Source organism: Dryobates pubescens, chromosome 12, assembly GCF_014839835.1.
Source record: "Dryobates pubescens isolate bDryPub1 chromosome 12, bDryPub1.pri, whole genome shotgun sequence".
Lineage (NCBI taxonomy): Eukaryota > Metazoa > Chordata > Aves > Piciformes > Picidae > Dryobates > Dryobates pubescens.
Window position 1 is genome coordinate 17,665,635 of NC_071623.1, and position 16,910 is coordinate 17,682,544.

At 42.2% G+C, this 16,910-nt stretch overlaps 1 protein-coding gene across 1 annotated transcript; it reads left to right on the forward strand.

The window, feature by feature from the left end:
* Positions 1-6,669: 6,669 nt before the first annotated feature.
* RSPH1 (radial spoke head component 1) lies at positions 6,670-14,419 on the forward strand. Its single transcript, XM_054165748.1, has 9 exons — positions 6,670-6,720; positions 7,332-7,445; positions 7,551-7,656; positions 9,344-9,434; positions 9,671-9,806; positions 10,107-10,178; positions 11,638-11,866; positions 12,400-12,528; positions 14,332-14,419. Exons 1-9 carry the CDS (start codon positions 6,670-6,672, stop codon positions 14,364-14,366), a joined length of 963 nt encoding a protein of 320 aa, XP_054021723.1. The 3' UTR covers positions 14,367-14,419.
* The last annotated feature ends 2,491 nt before the right edge of the window (positions 14,420-16,910 follow it).

Below are 16,910 nucleotides of genomic sequence, written 5' to 3' on the forward strand. Positions count from 1 at the left end.
ATTAATTGTACTTGGAGGCAGTTGTAACCTAAGTGGCTTGAAAGATCATTTGCTTGGTTTTCTGGCTTGGTTATGAGCACAGAAAGAGGCTATCTTTACTTGGCATACAAACCTACTAAGCAGCTTTCGTTTTGCCTATAAAGGGCTTAAACAGAGAAGCTGCCATTTTGTAAAGGATTTTGATGTTTCAGAATCTGCCTTCATCTGAACTAGAGTGAAAAATCATATATGGAAGTGGTTGACAGTAAATTCCACTTTGTTCATTGTTTGCTCCCATAATCTAAGAAAATATTTTGAATTCTTTGACTGTGTCTGTCCCATGGTGTATATTGCAGAATAACAAAAAGATGTAATATGTGTTCCCAAACAAGAACTCCCTTTTATTTTAATACTTTAATCCCACAGTTTTCATCCAAAAGGCTGATGAAATCAACCTGGCTTATATTTAGATTTCATGAGGAAGAGAGCTGATTTCATTAAGTTTTTCCTGACAGCTCCTGTTTATAGTTTGTTAGTATCTGGTATGATCATGCACTGTACTTGACAGTGCTTTTAGCTTTTATAAAGAGAAAGATCTAAATTACCATCTTCTAAGACATAACAAAACATTTCCCTGCAGATTTCTGTCCTTTAAATTCCTGTCAAAAGACATAATCTTGCCCAGGTCTGCCCTGCCAAAAGCAATAAATGGTCATTTATATCTCTAATTCAGCCCAGAGCAAAACTCAAACTGCTTTCAGTTCCTAGGGACTGGAGCTCACAAAGTAACCATCTCTGTCAGTAATGATTGAATATTATGTGAAGTATGGGGAAACCAACCTGTGAATTAATTACCTCCACTCTTCCTATTAATTTTGATGTCAGAATGTGAAAAGGCAGCTCCCACGAGCCACGTGGCTGATCAAGTGCAGAAAACTGATCCACAAAGGCATTGGCCCTGGAAGAAGGATGCATGCTAAGATAGGGGCATAGAGCAGAGACCTCTAAGAAACACGCCACCCTTATACCATATCAGAGGTAATGTGTGCCAGCCTATTGCATTATAATCCCCCCTCTGGAGTGTGACACGATTAGACTAGACTAGACTAGACTAGACTAGACTAGACTAGACTAAACTAGAATAGAATAGAATTAACCAGGTTGGAAAAGACCTTTGAGATCATCAAGTCCAACCTATCACCCAACACTGTCTAATCAGCTAATCAATGGCACCAAGCACCCCATCCAGTCTCTTCTTAAACACCTCCACTGATGGTGACTCCACCACCTCTCTGGGCAGCCCATTCCAATGGCCAATCACTCTTTCTGTAAAGAACGTCTTCCTAACATCCAGCCTAAACCTCCCCTGGCACAGCTTGAGACTGTGTCCTCTTGTTCTGGTGCTGGTTGCCTGGGAGAAGAGACCAACTCCTACCTGGGTGCAACTCCCTTCAGCTAGTTGTAGACAGCAATAAGGTCTCCCCTGAGTCTCCTCTTCCCCGGCATAAGCAACCCCAGCTCCCTCAGCCTTTCCTCTTAGGACTTGTTCTCCAAACCCCTCACCAGCTTTGTTGCCCTTCTCTGGACATGTTCCAGCAAGTCAACATCTTTCCTAAACTGAGGGGCCCAGAACTGGACACAGCACTCAAGGTGTGGCCTAACCAGTGCTGAGTACAGGGGCAGAATGACCTCCCTGCTCCTGCTGGCCACACTGTTCCTGATAGAGGACAGGATGCCATTGGCCTTCTTGGCCACCTGGGCACACTGCTGGCTCATGTTCAGCCAGCTGTCAGTCAGTACCCCCAGGTCCCTTTCTGTCTGTCTGCTCTCCAGCCACTCTGACCCCAGCCTGTAGCACTGCATGGGGTTGTTGTGGCCAATGTGTAGAACCTGGCACTTAAATGTGTTAAATCTCATGCCCTTGGACTGTGCCCAGTGCAGGGGTGAACAAACAGTATTGTCATCTCTAATGTCCATTATATAACACGTTTTCAAAGCCCAGTCAGTGCTGGAAGAAGGCCCTGATGTCAGGTCGGGTACAGCAGCGTTTTCCATGCAAAAACCTCTGCAGTGCCAAAAGTCTTTCTCTTCCTAGTACAGGTTAAAGTCCAAAAACAGCCAGGAGCATAGCAGGCCTTGAAAGTCCCCTTTGGTTATTCCTCCCTACAGAGGAGCTCTCTGGCTAAATTCAAAGTGAGGACCTGCAAAGTAGGGTAAAAGGACATCCAGGTCAACCCTGACATATTAGGAGGCACCTTACAGGAGGATGCTGTACCTAGCAGCCTTTTGCTTTGCCGTGTGACTGTCTTTCCCTGTTTGTAAGCACCTCTGGCAGCAATGGCTTCTGCTTTTTCTGTTGCTGTCTCTCCCTATGGGGCTTCTGCTCAAAGTGCAGACCAGGAGTTTCCCCATGGCGGCTTGAAGCTCTGGCAGCTGCTGCCCTCTCCTGTCAATGTGACTAGCAATCAGTGCCAGCAGCTGCCAGCTGAGCCAGCAGTAGGAGCAGAGCAGATAATCAGCACACCCACTAACATTCTCAGGCCTTTTGCTAAATGGAATTTATGTACAAGATCAGCAGAGATTTTCAGTGTTACATTGGCTCTTTGATGGAAAGAAAAGAACAAGAAAATAAGGAGGATAGCAGCCCTTCCTTCAATAGTAACATACTTAATTGGTTTGTTAAGTAACATACGTAAAGCTTAACTTTAACCTGAAACACACCCAAAGGCAACTGGAAGGCCTGAAACTACAAAATGTATCCTCCCTGTCATTAATTATAGGCATCTGTATAAGCTGTAGTTGTCCTCACAGGACAGTTTCTAAGTGTAGAATGATGCCACCCTCATTTATGTCATCCTGCCATACACACATTTGTGCTATTTGCCACTTAAAGGTTCAGAACAGTGTAAATTTTATAAATAAATAATTCTTGTCTGCTTCCCAAGAAAAGTGAACTGCTTCTCCTTCAGACTCTTTCCTCCATCAAGGATTCTGAAACAACACATAGAGAGGAGCAGTTAGTGATCATTAGTGGGAGTGTTTCTGACAGCTTGCCGCTGCTTCCTGTTTGTGTCACAGCTCATCCCTGGGCTAGGTCAACCTTGAAGCCGAAAGGCATATCTGGTTATTTTTTGTCATTGAGCTTAACGGAGAGCATCTCTATGTGCATCCCAAACATATTTTCCCCAACAACTTTGAGCTGCAGTGTCTGCTAATAATTAATGTGCCACTCATAGACAACATAACCAGTTTTATAATTAGAGATATTACCTTATCATAGATCAAATAATTTAGTGAAAGGAGACACTTGGGCATCATCAACAGTGAGAAAGGAGGAAATGCACAGACTATGCTTCAGATTGTGTATGCTTGTACCCAGTTCTGCAGGAGGTAAACAATTGGAGCAGTACTTGACATACTTCAGTTGCTTATTAACAGTATGGCCATTATGCAAATTAGGCTTCCCTAGTCAAATGCTGGGGATGAGCTGGAAAGAGAAATAGCTCTACAATTTGGAGTTAATACATGTATAGCTTTTTAAAGCTCTTCCAGCTAACAAAATTTAATTCCAGTGTTCTTAAATGTTTCAAACAGAAAGTACTCTTGAATTAGTAATTTGGTGCTAACTCAGAAGCCCAAACATTTCCTGTCAGCTAAGAATGTGATGGTATTGAGCAATAGTTCTCTTTCTTTCTCATCTTTGCCCAACTGAAAACAAAAAGACACACATGCCACATAAATGACACGTTAATAAAGAAATATTATCAATTTTTTATTTAAATGGTATTTGTTTAGATTCATAGCTATGAAAACTAAGAAAATGTTCTGAATATATGGTGCATCTTTGTATAGAGAAATGACTGCTTTTCTTGTGATTTGGGTGGAAAAGCTTTTGAGCTAGAGCATAAGGTGACCTCCACCATGCTTTCTAACTGCTTGTCACTCCTTTTGCTGCCTAACTCTGAAGCATCATCTCCTCTGCCTAGTGTTTAGTTAGCTAACTGCTTTTCACCATGCATCTCCTCATGCCTTGTGAAAGCTTGGCCATTAAATTACTGTACAAAGTGACAGTGATTTGCCTGACTCGTTTATCACTGGCAGGCACTATAAAGCTGTTGCTTTGTGGAGGAGGGAAGCACCACTTGCAGTCAGTAAGCCAATCTGTTCTCAACGTCTCCAGGAAGTGGGCATGAGCTATAATGCAGTCATCAACTCGCTTAGCCAAGGCAGTTTTTTAGGGCATTTCCCTCTTAAAAAATAACAGAGCAGTACTTTGCACTGAGGCAAAAAAGATGATTTTTAAAGAGTAATTGTTTTTGAATACTGCAGATCACATAAAAACATTAAAATATGCAACATAAAATACAAAGCAGGTCTCTTCCGCTTGGGATTACCAATTAGTATGGGCTGAGGGTGGTTATGATGTACCATCTCCTCTGCCTTGTAAGCTACTCCTTTCTACTGTTATTGGCCTTTTCAGAGAGCCCTTCCCTTGTCTCCCTGCACTGGTTTAGCTGTTAATCATATCAGTGTGGGAGGCTCTTGAGTGGTTGAGGTGACTGAAATAGTTATCAGAGTTATGTAGATCTTGTCTGAAATCAACTGGAGAGAAGTCAGAACACAATTTCCTACATAGTAATATCATTGAGAATTATAGAACCATAGAATTGTCTAGGCTGGAAAAGACCTTTAAGATCAAGTCCAACTATTATCTATCTTTACCAAGTCTGCTGCTAAACCTAAGCTAAACCCTAAGCACCACATCTATGTATCTTTTAAATGCCTATGGGGATGGTGATTCAACCACCTTCCTGAGGAGCCTATTCCAGTGTTGGATAACCCTTTCAGTGAAAATGTTCCTTACAATAGCCAACCTAAACTTTCTCTGGTGCAATTTGAGGCCATTTATTTTTGTCTTATCACTTGTAACATGGGAGAAAATATTGACACTCCTTTCGGGGAATTGTAGAGAGCAATAAGGTCTCCCCTCAGCCTCAGGGACTAAACAATCCCACTTCCCTCAGCTACTCCTCATAAGACATGTTCTCTAGACCCTCACCAGCCTTGCTGACCTTCTCTGGACAGGCTCCAGCAACGCCAATGTCCTTCTTGTAGTAAGGGGCCCAAAACTGAACACAGTATTCAAGCTTTCCAGCCACTCTGCCCCAAGCCTGTAGAGTTTCATGGGATTGTTGTGACCCAAGTGCAGGACCCAGCACATGATTTTGTTAAACCTCATACAACTGACCTCAGCCATTGATCTAGTCTGTCTTTTGCAGAACCTTCCTACTCAGGCAGATCAGCATTACTGCCCAGTTTGGTGACATCTGCAAACTTACTGAGGGTACACTCAATCCCCTCATCTGGATCAATGATTAAGATGTTATAGAGATCTGGCCCCAGTACTGAACCCTGGTGAGCACTAGTGACTGTCTTAAACTGGATTTAACTCCATTCATCAACAATCTTTGGGTCTGGCCAGCCTGCTTGTTTTTTGCCCAGTGAAGCATCTACCCGTCCAAGCCATGAGCAGCCAGTTTCTCCAGGAAGATACTGTGGAAGACAGTGTGGGAGGCAGGCCTGAGTAAAGTCTGGATAAACAATATGCACAGCCTTTTCTTTATCCACTAAGCAGGTCACCTTGTTGCAGAAGGAGATCAGGTTCATCAAGCACAACCTGTCCTTCATGAACCCATCTCAAATGTCACCAGCTTGTTTCATGACGCTAAAGGTACAGGTCAGGAAAAGCTAAGCTCAAGAAGAGAGATCAGTGCTAGGTAAAGGCGACACACCAACCCTACTCCACCTCCCCATAGTTTATTGATGCAGCAGTGCTGTGATAGTTGCTGCATCCCTCCCAGGACTGCTGTGTCGAGAGCCACCAAGCAGCCCCACATGGTAGTTTCAGGCTGTGCCGTGAAAATTCTCCACAGATCTTGAACAGAAAGTGGTAGAATGTAAATAAATCACCATTGGATATGAAAAGGAAAATAGTGATAAATTCTAAATAACCCCACTGGATAGAGAATAAACATAAGGCTGGTAAGGCAAACTTTCTCTCTTTTTGCTTCCTCCATTCTGGCTGGTGCTTCTGCTGGCTTTTGCTGACCTTGGCTGTGTTCTTTTTTGTGGTTGAGTATCTAACAAAACAGCTCTCTGCTCTTTCTCTCCTCCATCGTGTACAGGGCCGGGGCTGGGGGTTAGGGAGCAGGGAAAGGGGAAGATGTTACTAGCTCCTCTGGTTTTGTCCGGGGAGTTCCTGTGCTGTTTGTAAATACCTGTAAATATATGTAAATAGTGTATATTTTGTACATACTCACTGCGTTTCATTTTAGATTGTAGTTTTGCTTGTAAATACAGCTTCATTTGCTTCCAACTGAGCTGTTGTGGGGAAATTTTCAGCCTACCGCACCCGGGAAGCCTCCTGGGGAGGCGATGCTCTCCACTCCCGATTACTGCTCGGATCGACGGTGCTTCTCCTCAGCGGCGATCCGGGACGGGGCGGCCCCGCTGCGCGCTGCCGCCGTGCGGTGAGGGGCGGGGCTGGCCGTTGCTCTCAGCACCGGGGACAGCAGCACGAGCCCCCCGCGCGCCCCGCCGAGCGCCGGTTGCTGTGGCAGCACCGGCCGGCAGCGCGCCCCGGCCCGCCCTGCGCGCCTGGGTTGCCTTGGCGACGGCGACGCCGCGGCCATGTCGGACCTAAGCTCGGAGGGGACTGAGGAGACTGAGGCCGATATAGGGGTCCGTCGAGGCAGCCGGGGTGTCGCTGGCGGCTTAGCAGCACGGGCGGAGCGGCCCTGCTCCGCCTCCCGGCCCCTGCTGCCGCAAGGGGCTCGACCTCTCTGGAAGCGTCGGCCGCCGAGGGCGCTGGGGACAAACGGGGCGAGAAATGAGTCACAGCCACGGGAGCCTCGGGCAGGGGGTTGGGGATGGGCAGCGGGGAAGGGAAGAGAGGACGTTACCGGTCACGGTGTCCTAAACAGTGTCCGCCGGCTGTGCCGAACCTGGGAGAGCTCCCGAAACACTTCTTCCGTGGGCAAAGGGAGTTTTGGAAGCGGGGCTGTACCGTTTCAGTTGGGACCTGCCTGCCTTTCTCCACTGAATGAAAACAAGTCATCCATACTTTCTAGTAGCGTGACATGACGTGAGGAAAGCCTGTGGGTGCCGAGATCTGCTGCAAGTGTCTGCACGGGCATCTGCTGGCCAGGCGCTTCTGCAGTCTGTGTTTCAAACCGGACTGGAGCAGCTTTGAGAAATCACCTGTTTGCTAATGAAAGTCAGTCAGGTTTAGGCCTCTTAAACACTTTTTTTTTCCTTTTCCTTCCCCCCCCCCCCCCCGCCCCTTTCCTCAGGAGTATGATGGTGAACGCAATGCAGAAGGTGAGCGACACGGGCGTGGCAAAGCGCGCCTACCAAATGGTGATACGTATGATGGAGAGTATGAAAACGGCTTCAGAAGTGGTCAGGTAAAACAGTGACAGAAGGCAGCGGTGGTTATGCTGACGTTTCAGCAGTTCTGGGCACTATATTGAAACAAGACTGAGAACTGACATATTCTATCTATGTTTCAGGGGATCTACAGATTTAAAAATGGTGCCTACTACACTGGAGAATATCTTCAAAACAAAAAGCATGGCAGAGGGATTTTCTTTTATCCAGATGGATCAAAATATGAAGGTAAAACACTGGACTTTTGTAGCTGAAAGGGCACATTCCATCCTCACACTCCAAATGCAAGGAGACAGTGAATTTGAGAATGTTTTATTTTAAGAAGATAAATTTGCTATAAACTGGGTTCCTTTTATTCCTCCTGTTATTACAAGCAGGTTTTATTTATGGGGCTTTATGCTGGTTATTGTGTCAAGTGTGGTATTTAGTATCAGTTTGGTCTTGTCATCCCAGCTGGTATTAAAAATGCTGTGTCCAGCAGGAGCAGGGAGGTGATTGTCCCCTTGTACTCAGCTTTGGTGAGGCCACACCTTCAGTATTGTGTTCAGTTTGGGGCACCTCAATACAAGAGAGATGTGGAGGTGCTGAAGTGAGTGCAGAGGAGGGCAACGAAGCTGGTGAAGGGCCTGGAGAATAAATCTTATGAAGAGCAACTGGAGGAGCTGGGGATGGTTAGTTTGAAAAAGAGGAGGCTGAGGGGAGACCTCATTGCTCTACAAATACCTGAATTAGTGATAGAGCAAGAGGGAATGGCTTCAAGCTGCAACTGGGTAGGTTTAGACCAGACATTAGGAATATATTTTTCATGGAAAGTGATCAGACATTGGAATGTGCTGCCCAGGGAGGTGGTTGAGTCACCAGCCCTGGATGTGTTCAAAAGTCATTTGGATGTGGTGCTTGGGGATCTGGTTTAGGGGTGAACCTTGTAGAGCAGGGTTATGGGTTGGACTTGGTGATCTTGAGGGTCTTTTCCAACCTGAATGTTTCTGTGATTCTTTGAGGTATTCCAAGTACTGAGAAATATTAAGTATCTTTTATAAAATCAAGGCAATCTTGATAGAAGAAAGTATGGTTAATTATTTCTGAATGATTGTTAGAACCACATGTGTTTAGTATATAGTATTTTAGGACTTTACCGGGTTCATCCTTAAAAATAGTGTTCTGATCAGAGCGCTTAGGGATTGGGATGCCTCTGAGATCTGAAGAAGTTGAAACTCATTTGACTTCTTCCAGAAGAGAACCTGAAACACTCTGAATATCAGCTAGTCTTCAAGAGACAGTATTCCTCCCCCACCCCTCCTTTCTAAGCTAGGTAAGAAAGAACATTCAGATTGTGAGAGCTAGAAGTAGAAAGCAAAAAGAGCAACCCATTCTTGCCTTATGGGAGCATATGCACATGTGACTCCTTTTTAAAAATTACTATTATTTTAATAGCAAACTAATTAAGGCACACAACCTAGCATCATTTTGAGTCTATATGCCCCATGACTGACAGGACAATTTTAGCAGATGAGTCAGAGTAGTCCCTCTCTTTATTTGAATGAAAATGTCACATTGTCTAATGCAACTGTAATGCATTACTAAATTTAAAGATAGGAGCAGGTTGTTACATGTCTTCTTGTGTTCATAGTGATAATGGAGAGTGATAACTGAGACAGATTGTGATAGAATGAAAGGGAGGTTGAGCAGCTGCACAAATACATGGGGAGAGGGACATAGAGAATTAAAAAGAGCAAGGTCTTAGAGTAAGGAATGGTGTAAGGAATAGTAGGGAATCACAATGATATCAAAGCTTTCTTTCCTTCTCTGATAATTAATGTATGGTAAATTTACAGAGTGAGTTTCACAATATAATAAGTATATCACACAATAAAATAAACCACATCTCACTGGTTTTGTTGTGTTCTCGTTAAAGGAGACTGGGTGGATGACCAGAGACATGGCTATGGAGTGTATACGTATCCAAATGGAGACACCTATACTGGAGAATGGTTTAACCACAATAGGTTTGTTTCATTCTTACAGTTGTGTTTCAAGCCACCCAATGGTGTTGAAATGCAAAGGTTTCTTTCAAAGCATGACTGACTGCAGCAAACCAAGCTCTACTGGATGACTTTGGCAACTCAGTCCGATTTGAGTCATTTCAGCTACTTCAGTAATACAATTTTAATACCTTAAGTGTAACAACATCCTAAATTCTTAATATTCATAATAGAAACCAAAATTAGTATTTTCTCCTTAGGCATGGCCAAGGTACCTATGTCTATAAAGACACAGGATCTAAGTATGTTGGTGGCTGGGCAAATGGAATCCAGGAAGGACAAGCAGAACTTATCCATCTAAACCACAGATTTAAGGGCAGATTCTTGAAAGGAAATGTAAGTGTCCTAAAAAATCTTTCTATTAATATGAACAGTTAGGATGGAATTGCCTTAATATGGTCTGGTTTGACTTAAAATAGGAAGCTAGGCTCCTGATCTTTTGTAGTATTTCTTGTACTGTAAGTTTTCTAACAGAATTAATCTGTAGGATAGAATGCCAAATTTCTCTGCAACTTTGCTTTCAAACTATATTGCTATTGACTGTTGCATGAATTTCATAGCAAAGGATATTTTACATTTAGATGTTTAGAATCTACTGACTTTATAACTCCTCTCCCTTTTTGTATCTCTGTGCAGCCTGTTGGTCGTGGCAAATATGTCTTTGATATTGGTTGTGAGCAGCATGGTGAATACACACAATCAAAACAGGTAAAAAATAGTGAAAATTACACTGAATATCAGAGAACTAAGTAAATCTGATCTATAAAATACCTAATAGACACTGATGTCAAAGTAGTTCTAACCAATTAAAAAAGAGTAGAAACTTGTGCATTCCTTTGAACCAAATGAGAGTTCATTCTGCTTTTTACTTAAGCTTCTCTACTGTGTAAGCTGTGACAAGTGCAAAGTATCATTTTTCTGTTACTTGCAGACAGCAGTCCTTTTTGCTTAAAGTTTAGAAGAATTAGGACCTTCCTAAAACATTTGAAGTCTCAAAACCCACAGAATAATGTAAATGTATTTGTCTAGACATTTAGCCTGCATTCCATTTTGTTCTGAATACCACAAAACAGAAGACATTTTCTTACATTTCTGAATTTCTCGATGCTATGCATGCAAATGGTAATTTCCAGCAGATTTGTGTTTTGGAAATCTGTCCCATGGTGTGTCCTGCAGCTTCTAATAACTGCAGGGAGCATCTGGGGTCAGGGTCTGGTTTTCCTTCTCCTTCACACAGAAATGTTTCAAAATGTTTCTGGTTAGTGTGGTGCAAACCAGCCATAGAAATAAGAGAAGCATCTTAACATTACTGTTTTGATTTCAAGAAAGTATGCTGCATTTCAGCTTAGAGTTTTCTACCTCTGTTGTCTGAACCATTAGCTCCTGTTACACACTCTGAAAATTTGCCAGTGCAGCAATGTCTATTGAGAGAAGGACAAAATAATATCCCGCCATTAGTGATAGATCTGCAAAATATGGAGACTGCTTATATTTTTCTGGCTCAAATTAAGTATCAGATTCATATAAGTATCCAAAGTGATGTGTATTTAGTATCTTTGCCTCAGTTGGGAACTGTTGGATGTGCTGATTTTGGAATATTAGGCCATTCACATTAGAGTTCAAATAAAAACTTAAGAACCCAAGGTTCTTAAGAAGTCACTTGACTTCTGAAAATCATTACTCTCAGGAACATGAACTTCTCATGTAAATGCTGTTGTGACTGTGTAAAGCAAAGGATACTGGTGTCACTAAAATAAGACTAAACATAAAGATTAAATTTAGTTGAAGTAATTGCAGAAGAAGATGACCCATTTAAAAAACATAAATCAGCTAGCAGTACAGATAACTATTCCATTACTAAGGCTCCTTCATATTTGCACAGAATAAAGATGTTTTGCTTAAGGGAAAGACAAAACTTTACTTTGAAGAAAGCAAGCTGGCAAGAACTGATCATTAATAATAGTCAATTGACTTCATCAATGTTCAAAGTGTAGTTCTCTTCCAAGATTTGCAGCTGCTGAAGTTCTTCCACTTGCAGAAACTTTAAAGGGCCACATCATTGCTGTTTGAGCCCAGATAAAGATGTTTGAGTGTACAAAACTATTGTCTTAGTTACTTCTGTAACATATGTAAGATAAGATGCTGGATTTCATGAGTTGTTTTCTAGGATAAAGGAGAGGAAGAAGAAGAAGAAGTTGATGAACCCTCATTACTTGTTGAACCAAAATGGAAAGCATCAGAAATTACCAAATTAACACTCTGGACCCCCCATGGGGAAAACCCACCTTCTCCCAGAAAAGCCTCCCTGGTAACAGCAGAAGCAGCTGCATCAGAAGCAGTGGAAGAAAGAGCAGAAGCAGCAGTAATTGAAGAGGAGGAAGCCCCACCAATTGCAGGTTTGACCTACTGGACAGCTGGCAACTCCATTCTTTAGCTGTCCCTTGAAATGATGCTTTACGGGTTTAATATCAAGTGGTGTGAGAGGTTTGGGGATTTTTTGGTTTGGTTTGTTCATTTATTCTGTTTGCTTGGTTTGGGTTTTTTACTTGTACTTGGTTTTATTTGTGTTTGGATTGAGTTGGGATTTTTTTGTTCTGTTTTGTTTTCCTATAATTTACTACATATTGAATGTTAGAAACTTCCATGTCTGTTTGTAAACTACACAATATGTGTGCATCTTGCTTAACTCATGTAGCATAATGAGATACAACTGTCTTGGGAAACCTGCTTATCATTTTAGACTTTGTCATTGTATACCAATACAAACTTGGTTAGGAAAAGTTAGAGATGATTTGTGGGATATCTCATGTGAGTAAAGACTTCAGCAAACTTAAGTAAGAGTTACCTGCTACTGCATGAAGAAAAAAATGGCTGAGTGCAAAGGTGTAAAATTAATTCTCTGTGATATTTCTAATTTCTCATATTTCAGCCACTGATGAGTCTGCTGAGGGTAAGGATGATGACTCTTCTCTTCATGAATCTCTTAACCCAGGAAGGGATACAGGAGAGGCAGAGGAGGAAAGCAAACAGGAAGAAAATGAAGATCAGGAGCATCAAGGTGAGGAATGGAGCATGCATCATTAGAATAATAATAATAGTAATAAAATTGATTTAAGTAAATCAGTGCTTTAAATGCTGCATGCCAATCAGCTGAAGTCATGCTGCAACTGAGAGGTCCATTTATCAAACCAAAGAGACCTTAGGGATATCTGCCTTTCACAAGGGGAGCAGTCCCCTTATAGATGCAAAGTGGTTTTGATAGTCAAGTTCCTATACTGTAACAGCACAAATTAGAAGTGACACTTCTGTGCAGCATTATCTATGCACATACAGCTGACAGCACTTGCAGAGCTGAGCTTGTAAGTGATTGCACTTGCAAATGTGTTTTTGTTGCAAAAATGTGAGAGAAGATTTCAGACTCTGGGAAATGTAGGGGGTTTTGAGCACTCTACTTTTCTCTCATGACTGGAACTTCTTAGTCTCTCAGCTGAAGTTCAAAAGCAAGCAAAACAAACCTGAAGAAACAAAATTTTGATATTGTTATGTATTTCAGTTGGAATAGTCCCTGGTTGGTTTGTTTCTCCTATAAACCAAAGAGATTTGGAATTCAGATGCTCAGGTTTTCTTCCAGGCTGTTCAGAAGCCTGTTTTGAGTGCCAGATTACCAAGAAGCAACAAAAGGATGCATCTATGTTTCTGCATATTTAGCCTATAGCCTCCACCCAGTTGTGTTGTTTCTAATTATTAACATAGACAAGCTTACATATAGATGTACAGAACATAAGATGAAGGTATCCATTTGTAATCAGTCCATTTTACAGTAAGTCAAAGCAAAGCACTATCCATAAGGATTGATAAGGCTGTTAAGCCATATGAAAATGCCTGGAGGTGTACTCTAAACATTTAGGTCAGCTCTTGGGATTTGTATTGTTTATTTGCTAGCATTTTTTACTCAACACCTCTGAAGGTGTTCTCTGGCTTTAGCCAAACTAACCAGCTAGCTGATCTGATGTGTAGAACTGACATTGTATAGGATCCCCAGGTCTGGATCATATTCAGATGAAATATTAGCAGGTCTCCTGCATAGCTCTGCTTTGGATTTGGCAAAAGTTCATTGAGCATGGCTTATCTCAAAGTCTCTTGGACTCAAATAACCCTTTTGACTGAACTTAATTCTCATAAATTTTCTGGCCCACAACAATGAAACTTTTGATTGCTTATTGTGTTGGGGTTTTTCCCCAGAACAAATGGACTCAAGTATCTGCCAGAGACAGCCTAGGTGTAGAGACCAATGCATGACAACATTAGAATGTGATAGACGTCAAATTTCCTTCTAGCTCTGTTTCTATTAGGGCTCTGCTAGAGAGCTGGATGATTTTATACATTTTTAAGCAGTAAGATTAATGAGAAAATATATTGTTCGCCTTGTCTTTAGCAAGAGTATGTTATAGTAAAAGGAAGTTATGTGAAGAAAACATGCACACTGTGAAGAGCAGATGTAACAAAATCTGTTTTCTTGCAACCTTATATTCTCTGTCCCATTGCCATAATTTTTTTCAACTCAGGAATTCCATCCCTGTTGCTCCACATTTCTTAAGATATCGCCTAAGTAGGAAATGTTCTTTGGCTATTAGAGTGTTACATATGGGCTGGCTGGCAGTCAGTATGTGTGCACCAAGTCTGTCTGGCAGCTGACAAACATTGTGGAACAGTTACATTTGAGTATTGGCAGTGCAAGGAAGTGGGGAAGGAGGTCTGAGGTAGAGAGCATAGTCCTAGAATGATGTGCTAGGTTCGATGGATTACTTGCAAGTACTTCTACAATACAATGCATCTCTATGTACTGTCTTCACCTCCACAGGAACTACGAGTGTAGAAGAGAAGGAGGATGAATGAAAGGAAGCAGAGTAATTTGATATAACTAAAAAGAAAGAGCCAGAAAGGAGATTTCAGAGTAAATCATTTATTATGGTAAACCTTCAATAGTTTTATTCATAAAAAGAAGATGCTTTGAATAAAACATCTGTCACTGTTCTGTCCGGAATATTTATTTCTGGAACTTTCACCATTTCAGAGTGCACAGTCTCACAACTTTCTTTACTTCATGCAGCAGGTAGTCACTTGCAGAATTCGGTGCAGGATTATTCTGCATTCATGAAGTTGTGTCCTCACAAGTTTGCAGAAGCAAACTCAATTTTCTCCTACTACTGGGAGTTCTTCTTTTGCTTGAACCCTGTCTCTGGGCACCGAGACTTAGGGTCCTCCTTGTGAAGACAAAGGCAGCACTGGGCTTCTCTTATCTATCTGTATCCCCTGTCACTGGACCACCAATTACAGGCCTGCATTGTTCATGTAGCTGGGGAAGCTCTTGTTGCCCTAAATCTCCCCTTGCCAATGTGAATTTAATTCTGCATTCCCAGCACACTGGCACAGGGTTTTTAAATTCTTCCTTTGCAGTCTGTTTTTGCTTCCACTTTCTGTATACTGCTACTTTTGTGTGTGTGTGTGTATTGCAGCCAAGTTTCTGCTTATCATGCAGCCTTCCTTAAGCTGTTTAAAGGAGACTGTCAACTGATCAGGGTGAGGAATCAGATCTGCAACAAATTTTCTAACCTGGTTCTGTTCTATTCTATTCTATTCTATGCTATGCTATGCTATTCTATTCTATGCTATTCTATTCTATTTTCCCAGCACTCTGCCACACTTACCATCCTTGAGGATCCATAAGCTCTCACCCAGCATATTGTCCATAGTATAAAAATGCTCTGTATATTCTAGCATGGGGACAGTCTGTTTGTCCTTAGTAGTGAGCAGTCTGCATGCCAGCTTCTGCAGGTCCTTGGACACAGAGTACCTAGATCTCTGCATACCTCATGCAGGGGGGGAACCCATCACCTGCAGCCCCATGAGAAACACAGACATAACATGTCCATGCCCAAGACATGTCTAGGCTGGCATCACCAACATGCCAAGGGTACTTTCTTCACCTGTAGCTCATGAACATTGGTTTTTCACAGTCCCACATTGTCTGGAAGAGAGTTTCTGCCTTACTCCAGCATCCACACAAATTACCAAAAGCTCTGCTTGCTGTATTCCTACCTCCCAGCTGAACAAGAATCCCCACACAGCAAACAAAAACCAGTCAAACACCCCCTAATCAGCAGGCAGTTGATGGCTGAACATGCAGCTCCTTTTAAATCAAGAACCTGTCAGTCAGCAAGCAGCCAGCAGGAGATAGCAGCTGCAGAAGGCCCCTACCAGAATCAAAAGGCATTTCATAAATAATTAAGTTAAAAGCATGGAGCAAGGCAGGACTGCACAAAGGGCAGTACAAGCTCTAAGTGCCACAGACAATTTTTTCTCCTCTCCTGCAGGTGAATAAATCTTCTCTGAGGCATCTTTTTTTTTTTTAATGTCATAATGTGAGCAATACCTTAATTATTAGAAAATATATCTGCCTGATTACAATGGGCTCTCTCCTACTGTGTGAATATTTATGGGCCTGAAGCCTGATGTGATGGTGAGAGAAAGTTCAGTTCTCCCCCACACGCAAAGAAACCACGGCTAACTCAGTCAGAGAAGCAAAGATATGAATAAGCTATGTTTACAAGCAGGATGAAATGCAGATGGATATATACACAATATACAGTATTTACAATACATACAGAAATACACAGCAAAGAATGTAATACCCTCCTCCAGCCAGGAGGGTCCCCCCCACCCTGTGCCCCCTCTCTCCCCCTACCTCCCTTTTTCCCCAAAAAGAGTTAGAGAGAGAGAAAAGGTAATTATTAAGGAGGAAATTCTGTTAGCTCAAAGCATATGCAAGAATTATTCTTACCTGTTAGTTCAAGGTTAACTCCGTCCCGCACAGCTGTTGCTCAGAGAGAGACTGAGACAGACAGGCTGAAAAAGACAGACAGACTGAGACTGAGACTCAAACTGAACGAAAAACTTAAAGTTGCATTCTAAGAATCTACCAATGAAATTCGTTTAGAATATCTTGGTTTTGTTATTATTCCAAAGCATTCATCCAGAGTGTTCCAGCAACTCTCCCTTTCTTAAAGGCACAGCCTACACCGGTCACACCTAAGGCTGGGATTTGCTTTTAAAGTAAAATAACCAGGTTTGGACCAGATGGGTTATGAATGTTTTACTGGCATTGCTAAAATAAGACCTGCATTTATTTATTCTTCATCTCTCTCAGTTTAAGGAGAGAGACAGGCTCTCTAACTCTTCTCAAAGTAGTTTAACTCCACACAGGATTGGATAGAAATACAGATTACTGAATTGCTAGCTGTGAACCACATGCTACAGTGCAAAGCATATAAAATACAAAGAAATCCATAGGCCACTGTTATCCAAGAACCTCCTTAGGCCAAAGTTTTCCCAACCTCCACCAAACCAAGCCAAAATCCAGGCCTCAAATTCCACCCCCCC